Source organism: Sturnira hondurensis, unplaced genomic scaffold, assembly GCF_014824575.4.
Source record: "Sturnira hondurensis isolate 20B ecotype Veracruz unplaced genomic scaffold, ASM1482457v3 Scaffold0000648, whole genome shotgun sequence".
NCBI classification, from domain to species: Eukaryota; Metazoa; Chordata; class Mammalia; order Chiroptera; family Phyllostomidae; genus Sturnira; species Sturnira hondurensis.
The window spans coordinates 8,952,349-8,960,850 of NW_028073279.1; the positions used below are offsets into that span (position 1 = coordinate 8,952,349).

Below are 8,502 nucleotides of genomic sequence, written 5' to 3' on the forward strand. Positions count from 1 at the left end.
GACTGTGGGAAACCCAAGACGGCCAGCCTCTGGGTTCTTCTAGGCTCCCAGGCACACTGCATCTTTCAGTATTTTTGCATTCCTCAGCCTCCACAGGGCAATTCCGCTGGACTTCATTCCACTGCCACTTAGTATGTATTATCGATACATTCTTGTTGCCTGTATGTTTCCGGATGGGTTGAAGCCCTCCCCTGCTGCAAGGACGATACCCTCACAGTGACAAGCTGTTAGAAAAAGTGTTTCCCACTTGGAATGTATGTACCTTCCAGTTTCTAGAGTTGGAGGCACCCACTGCACTGGGTAAATCATCGGAGCCTTGATGGAGGACTTGCAAACTTCTTACAATCATCATCACCCTCAATTATCAGGCGGGATTGAGAGGACTAACGGAAAAACTGGATTCAAGTAGAACAAGTCTTATTTACATGGAAATGAATGAACTGATAAGGATGATTATAATGTTTATCTTTATGTTTGAAATATTGATTTCTTAAAATCTTTTGTTTTCCAGAGATAAAGAAAGCTGTTTCTCTTCAACTGTCTATGACAGATCATTTGGGAAATTATACCTTTACAAACAGAATTGAAACATTTATCGTTTCCTTCCTACCTGATCCCTCCAAAATTTGGGACCTCTTAGTGAATATTCTTATTTTCATGGCAATATAGTTGTTTGCATAAGTTCAGTAAGAATCTATTTTCCAGCCCTGGCAGGTGTAGCTCAGTGGATGGAGCACAGGCCTGCAAACCAAAGGATTGCGGTTCGATTCCCAGTCAGGGCACATGCCTGGGTTGCAGGCTGGTTCCCTGCAGGCCAACTTCCAGCAGGGGACACACGAAAGGCAACTATACGTTGATGTTTCTCTCCCTCTCTCCTTCTCCTCTAAAGATACATAAATAAATAAAATCTTTTAAAAAAATCTATTTTCCTTGTAACAGGACTCAATTAGAAACACTGGTTTTGGCCTGGGTGGTGTAGCTCAGTGGATTGAGTGTGGGCCTTCGAACCACACGATCACAGTTCGATTCCCAGTCAGGCCACATGCCTGGGTTACAGGCCAATTCCCAGCAGGGGACTCACAAGAAGCAACCATACACTGATATTTCTCTCCTTCTCTCCTTCCCTTCCTCTCTAAAGACAAATAAATAAAATCTAAAAAGAAAAAGAAACTTATAATAGCTTAAGAAAAAAAAGAACACTGGTTTTATTGCCAGGGCTTTGACTAGAATGTCATGTTTGAGAGAGATATGCATAGACTCAAATATGACCAGACAGTTTTATGGAACTACAATTGCCTTTGGGAGCCAATAAAAGGCCTCTTAAAAATACCGGCCTGACACCCCTCCTTAGAGTTCCCAACAGCCTACCTGGTGAGTGAAGAAGGTCACTTCATGGCAGGTAAAGAATCCTCAGGATATTTTGGGGACCTCAAAAAGAGAGGACTCTGTCCAAATTTATAGATACTATAAGTGAAGTAGAATCAAGCCCTTTGCTTGGCTTTTCTGGCCTCAAGAGGCTATTAAAAGTTCAATCTAGAGATTCCTTATGAAAAAGTCCAGCCCTGGCTGGCATAGCTCAGTGGATTGAGTGCGAGCCTGCAAACCAAACAATCGCAGTTCAATTCCCAGTCAGGGCACATGCCTGGGTTGCAGGCCAGTTCTCAGCAGGGGACTCATGAGAGGCAACCATACATTGATATTTCTCTCCCTTTCTCCTTCCCTTCCCCTCTAAAGATAAATAAATAAATAAATCTTTAAAAGAAAAGAAAAAGTCCAGCAAAGCAGATTTAAAGGGACCTATATAGTTAATTACTATTCTTGTTGAACTTGCACAAATAATTAGGCCAAATTTACTGAAACTAGACTTATTTTGTAATTAAATTAGTCTTAATTTGGCTATCTTTGGTAAAAATGAGGATGATTTTAGAGGGAAATATTTGTTTCAGTAATACACCTTTATGGATATAAGATTCTAGTACCCATTCACGATGTTTTGAGATTTTGTTCCTATCTGTAAACTGAACAGGATCCCAAATTACTCTAATTTCCTCAAATATTTGGCTGAGCTCTGCAAACTAATGTTTGAAAAATTTCATCCATTGACTTGGAACCACTGAGAACTGTAATTGTCCTTTTTCCAGAAGCCCTGTAAACTGCAACTAGACAATTTGATACAAACAAGAGAAATCACCAAAATTTACCACAATAGCTCATACTTAGTCAACCTTCGGACCTGGCATAAACCACTAAAAACATTTGCCTGGACACCTGATTGAAAGGACCAAGCTGGCATCATTTGCCTAGCTCATCTATGACCTTGTTATACGTGACGGCCATTCAACTCTTCTGAGCTTGTCCCCAGGACTGGAAATCGCTGGAAGCTAGAAGAGAACTGCTCCCTATAGCCACAGGCAGAAGATAACATTGAAAAAACTGCAGTCTCAGGTTACAACACAAAACAGCAATACCCCCTCCACCCTTTTTCAATCCAATTATAATCCAATAAAAGCTCAAAGCTTCCCCACCCCTCAAGGCTGGTGCTTCTCTCCACACCTTGCCCCTCTCCTTCCTTGGAGAGTGAATAAAAACTTTATTCTCTACCCTTTCTTCTCTTTGTGAATTCTTTCACAACCTGGTCATGGGATCAGTTTAACACTGTCGACATCAGAGATGTTTCAACCTGCAAAGGAAACCCTGAGCCTGACATCTAGAAATCTTCAGTGGCTCAGAAACAGATTTATCACTTGCTCCAACCTTTACCCTTTTTTTTTTGGTCTCCATACAAATGCCTTTTATTAATTATCTTGCCTAATTAATTATCAACACAGGCCTAATGTTTGGAGCTCACTGCAAGACCACATCCTGAAATGAGACACGACTGCGTTAAGTGAACTGACCCATTCTCAAGACTGGGGCTAGTTTAACAAAATCTAGAAAAATCTATCAACATTGCTTCTGGAATGTGAAACTTCTTGAGGTTTCAAAGACAGGACTCAAAGCGGAAATTGCCACCTCAAAATAGGCCTCTTTGGGATAGTGATTATTTTAGACCAGTTAATTTTAAGAAATAGCAGACAGGGGAGAAACTGAAAACCAAGGAGAAGTTACCCCTTGTAAAAACGAATCACATTTGCCCTGGGTGCTGGTGTACCTCAGTGGATTGAGTGCGGGTCTGTGAACCACACAATCGCGGTTCGATTCCCAGTCAGGGCACATGCCTGGGTTGCAGGCCAGTTCCCGGCCCCTGGCAGGGGACACACAAGAGGCAACCATACATTGATATTTCTCTCTCTCTCTCCTTCCCTTCCACTCTAAGATAAATAAATAAAATCTTAAAAAAAAAAAAACGAATCACATTTATAAGGGAAATCTCTATTCGTGAAGGTGTTTCCCTCACTGTACCAACGTACCAGGCCTGCCTTCACTGTCAGTGGAGAAGGGTTGGACTTAAACCTACGTAACAATTTTATCCTTGTTTATTGTGCTTTTCCCGGTAACCTCCTATAAACTGACTCTCCACTTCCAATCTCTCTTGTCTTTCGCTGAGGTGGTATTTAAGGGGATGACGTCTGCCATTTTAGCAAGCTGCTCAGTTTGCCTGGGTTTCCCCCATGTTCGTAGAAGGTAAGCATACGTGTTATTAAACTTTTATTTCTTGCCTGCTAATCTGCCTCGTGTCCATTTGATTATTAGACCAGCCAGAAGAACCCTGAAGGTGTTACAGAGGAAACCACAGGCCTAAAATAGCATCAATGGTGCTAAAAGCCCCTGATACCAAACCTAGACTCAATACCTGGTCTAAGTACATTTTCATCCTCTCTGTAAACATAATTAACCAGTCTGTACTTTTCTGGTCAACACCAATAATGTAATCTGTCACATGGGCCCTATACATCCCCAGAGAAAGAAGGGGCATCTCAGTTACATATATAATATCATATGTCAACTGTAACTAGAAAATGAGTTAACTCTTAAAAAATCAATCTCTTTTTAAATAAAGAATATAGGAATAAAAATAAAAAAGGAAAATGTGCATGATAAAAACCCTTCCCATTCTCCCCACTCCCTTCAAAAAAAAATGATGACCTGGCCCCAAAATAATCTTTTTCCTTTTATTAATGGCTCCTTTGCCCAAACCTTCTTACTACAAAAATCTTCCATTTTATAAAGCCCTGAACGCCCTGCTAGGTGCTGGATGGGATGTCGCCCCATTTGTGAATACTTAATAAAGCCAATCAGATGTTCAAATTAACAGTTAAAATTTTTCTAACAAAGGATAGAGAAAAATTGTTCCACCCCCCCAAAATTGTAAGTACAAACTTTTACCATAAAGCCAAGCTAATTAAACACAATGGATTTGATCACTGGATTTGATCACTGGATGCTGCTTCATTCCTCTGGGGAAGGTACAGATAGAATGCCTGACCCATGCCTTCAACACAGACTTATTGAACTCCTTACACGCATGTTACCCCGCTAGATGACTCTCCTCTATGTCTCTCAGTGCAAACTGGAACATGGTGAAAGCAGAAGGGACAAGGGGCAGGAGATAATCTTAAATTTTGATATAGTGCCCATCACCTAAGAGACTGACACATAGCAGGTACTCAGTAAGTATCTCTTGGATGAATCAGACAGACATGTGCTGCACTTCATTGTAACTGTATGTGACAGAAGCAACTGAACCAACAAGCTACCTGCAAAGGAAAGAGACAAATTCTGCCGGTGCAGGAAGGGAAGAAAGAGTCCCCCAAAGCTACGAGGAGCCCTTCCCTGAAGGAGCAGCTTTTCACCAGGCAGAGGCTGCATGCGGGGGAAAGCCGTGTGGACAGGAGTATGCCCTAATCAAAGCTGGAACAGATGGCCTGAGCTACTTTCCAATTCAAATTCCTACAAAGGTTTTACTTCCTGGGGTTTTTCTCTGTTTCATCGTCTCCTTCAAACCTTCAACTATAAAGGGGGTACATACACAGGGGTTGTTGTGCTTCTCTACCAGGAAGCTGGCTAAAGGCAAACAGCAGGTAACAGAGAAATAAATACTGTGGAATGTTTTATTTACTAGGCAGTAAGCCTGTAAGACTCTTAGGCCTTCTGAGAGAGAAAAATAATCTGAGAACACCCTCCAAGTCCACTAGAAACAAGCCACTTTAGAAACAAATTGCTACCCTTTATTTTTCTGCTCCTCTAAACGGGTTCATGAAAAAACTACTTGATTTCCAACAGGGCGGGGTTGGGGGGAAAGGTAATCTAAACATTTCACAGTCACTTCTTACTTCAGGGAGAAACACTGGGAAGTTAAGGGGGTGAGGGGAGGGAGTTTAAAGGTATCGGAAAGAGAATGAAAATTAAAATTCAGAACAAGGGAATGTTAAAATGAAATAAAAAATGAGAATAAGGGAAAAAGAGCAAGTGGAAAATTGTCAAAACCTCTAACAGCAGAAATACACTACTTCCCATCATATTCCCTTATAAAACAGAAAGGGCCACTAGTCCAGCCCCAGGGCGGACAGGGTGAAGGAAGCCCTTCATGCAGAAGGAAACAAGTCACCAAGCCAGGGATGGAGAACGCTAAGAAACGGGCTCCGTCCCACGCTATCATTTCCCGCCCTCACTCTGCCTCCATCTCCCCACCACGGACAAGCCCCCCTATCACAAAACCTGTTGGTGGGGAACCAGACTTCCCCCTCACATTGCTCTCCCTGAAAACTGAGAAGAACCATCCCAAATACCGAAAGAATAAAATACATTTTAATGTATTAAAATTAACCTAATAATTGATGTAATACCCCCCGCCCCCCCCCGAGGAAATTCAAGCGTAACCTGGTACACAGAACTGTTCCTTTTGAGAGATGGGCGTGGTGCCCCCCACCCCGAGAATTGTTGAAAATCAAAGTGAAAATCTGCTTTTAGTCCTGACCGGTGTGGCTCAGACAGCCGAGCGTCCTCTCGCACAACGCCCCACGGAGGGTCTCGGGGTCGCTGGTGGACTTCCCATCATCACACGCGTAGGTTGTGGTTTAGGACCCCCACGAGGGCGCTTACCAGAGGCGAGCATCAATGCTTCTCTCCCTCGCTTTGTCCCTCCCTTCCCCTCTCCCTAAAACTAAATAAAATCTTTAAAGAATAATAAAAACTTGCTTTTATTATCTGCTTAAGAGATAAGAAAACTCAGCCTTTGAGGCTCTTAATTCCCCGTTTTTGAGCCTGCTTTCCAGCACAGCCCTCCACCCACCTCTTCAAACTAACGTGTGCTTCTGTAATGAAGATCCCTAGGTAATAACCACCTTGGGCAACGAGAAGAGAGGCGAGTGTCAAATACCCCGTTGCAGTAACAAGTTTTCATAAAGGAGTTGCTAATTATGAGCAGCGGCATCCCTGGCGGGTTAGGCACCTCACGGCGGCACAACAGCCACCTCGCTCCCTTTAATGCCAGTTAATGAGCTGGTGTGGACGTGGGGCGGAAGAAGAGACAGCAAGGCCATTCTGCAACCCCAAGAGATCAGGCCATCTACATCCCCCAAATTCATCGTGCAAGCCAGGGGAGGCCTTAAATAGCCAGTTCCGGGGAACCTGGATTCAATGTGGAATTTATCAGATCGAGTCTCCTAACCGCCAGGCCCAGGCTTGGAGAGGAGCGGAGTTCGTGGTGACAATTTACCTTAGAAGAAGACAGGGAACAGACAGGCTTTTCAGAGTCACCCAGGGCTCCGTCTGGAGGCCCGAGGGGACTCGGAGGGGCTGGAATGGCGCGCGGCTCCCATCACTAGGGCGCCACAGGTTCCCCTTCGCAGCGGGCGGACTCCCACAGGTGGGCGGCGCACGGCCTTGGGGGCCTGGGCGAGACCGAGGGGGGCCGGGATGGGCCGGAGGCTCGGAGGAGGGGGCGGTCTTGCCTTAAGGAAGCAGGACGAGAGGGGAGCTTGGCGTTGCCATCTACCTGGTCCTCGCTCTCCCAGCTGGCGGTGCCGGCTTTTCCCCCAGGCGCCCCGGCAGAGAGAGGAGCAGCGTGCACCTTCCACCCTCCTCCCAGCGCGCCTCGGCCTTCTCCCCCGGCGCCCGCTCGGCCGCGGCCCACCGGCTGCATGCGCCCCGGCACGTAGAAGCCTGCACGACTGCGGGCGGGCGGGGGAAGAGCGCCCGGGGGCGAGGAGACCTGGCCCCTCTCCGGCCATTCGTCTGCCGGCCATTCGTCTGCCGGCCTAACTGGAAGATCCCGCTTCGGGTTCACACCCGCCCCTCTCCCCCACCCCCTCCCCCCGCCCCGCACCCCCTGCACCCCCCTCACCCGTGTCGGCTTTGATGTTCTCCCGCAAGAAGTGGCCACTGGAGAGATGCTGGAGGCCAAAGTTCTGGGCGATCCTCTGGCACACGGTGCCCTTGCCAGAGCCGGGCGGCCCGAGGATGACCGCGCGCAGGAGTTTGGAAGCCATTGCCTTCTCGAGGAGTGGGGCGGCCGCACAGGCAGCCCGGACAGCGGCCTTGGAAAAGCCCCGGGAACTTTGTTTCTTCGGCCCCTGCCTCCGACACCCTCCGCTCGCTCCGGGACTCGCCGGCTGCCCCTGCAAGGGAAGAAGAGACTTTTGAGACGGCCCCTCCCCTCAGCCCTGAGGCTGGAAGGCGGAGTGAGGCGCCACGCCGCACCTCCCCGCCCTCCCCGCCCACGCCTGCAAGCTCGGAGAAGTCCTCGGACCCGCCCCTGCACGATCCGCCTTTGCCTTCGGGGCTCAGAGGTCGGTGGCCGCAGGTCCCACCCAGATCCCTCCCTCCGCCTCTCCCCCCCCCCCCCACCTCTCGCCCGAGGAAGGGGTCGGGGTCCGGCATCCCTGCGCCTGCCCCGCACAGTGCGGAAGCCCGGTGGGCAGTCACTCCGGGTGCCCTCGCACGTGGGCAGTGTTTAGTTCGCGCCTCCGCTCCTCCCGGGCGGCTGTCACATCCCACGAAGTCGCAGCGGATGCCGTCCGCCCGCACAGATGACCCAGCGATCACCTCCGCCTGGGGTTGACGGACAGGCTTCCCCACCGGCCAGAGAAGCAGGAGTCCGGCGCCTCCCCACCCAGTGAAACCCCACAAACACACACCTTCGCTGGGATTCAGCGCTCGCCCGGACAGGCCTCCAGCCAGGATCCCGCTGGGCGGTGCCGCCTCCGCTCGCCCCCACCCCGGGTCACTGCCGGCCTCGCGGGGCCCGCGCCTTACGTAAGCCGAGGAGACCGGCTCCGGCTCCGGCTCCGGCTCCGGCTCCGGCTCCGGCTCCGCGCGAGACGCCGGCCCGAGCCCGCTCCCCTGCCCGCTCTCTGCCCCCCTCCCCGCCTCCCCAGGCCCACGAGCTCCCCCAAACCCAGTAGAGGCCGTGGGGCCGAAGGGAGGTAGAGAAGACTCAAGGGACAGAAAACCCGTTTTTGTGGTCTCCTGGGGACCCGATCTGCCGCTCAAGGGAAGGAGAAACAATTTACTGAGCGCCTACTGTGCGGCACGTTGTGGGCGAGGTGATTTTCTTACGCA

The 8,502-nt window shown here is 48.9% G+C and overlaps 1 protein-coding gene across 3 annotated transcripts in view; it reads right to left on the reverse strand.

The window, feature by feature from the left end:
* Positions 1-8,136, reverse strand: part of AK4 (adenylate kinase 4) — a 68,903-nt gene extending 60,767 nt beyond the window's left edge. For 2 of the 3 annotated variants that reach the window (XM_037043315.1, XM_037043307.1), the window contains exons 1-2: positions 8,079-8,136; positions 7,286-7,559 (exon numbers count right to left, since the gene is read on the reverse strand). In XM_037043315.1, coding sequence (XP_036899210.1) covers positions 7,286-7,430 — 145 coding nt within the window. In that variant the 5' untranslated portion in view covers positions 7,431-7,559; positions 8,079-8,136. Of the gene's footprint in view, positions 1-6,658; positions 7,035-7,285; positions 7,560-8,078 lie in introns of those variants that run through there. The other variant, XM_037043324.1, reaches the window with a different exon arrangement.
* Between the last annotated feature and the right edge of the window lie 366 nt (positions 8,137-8,502).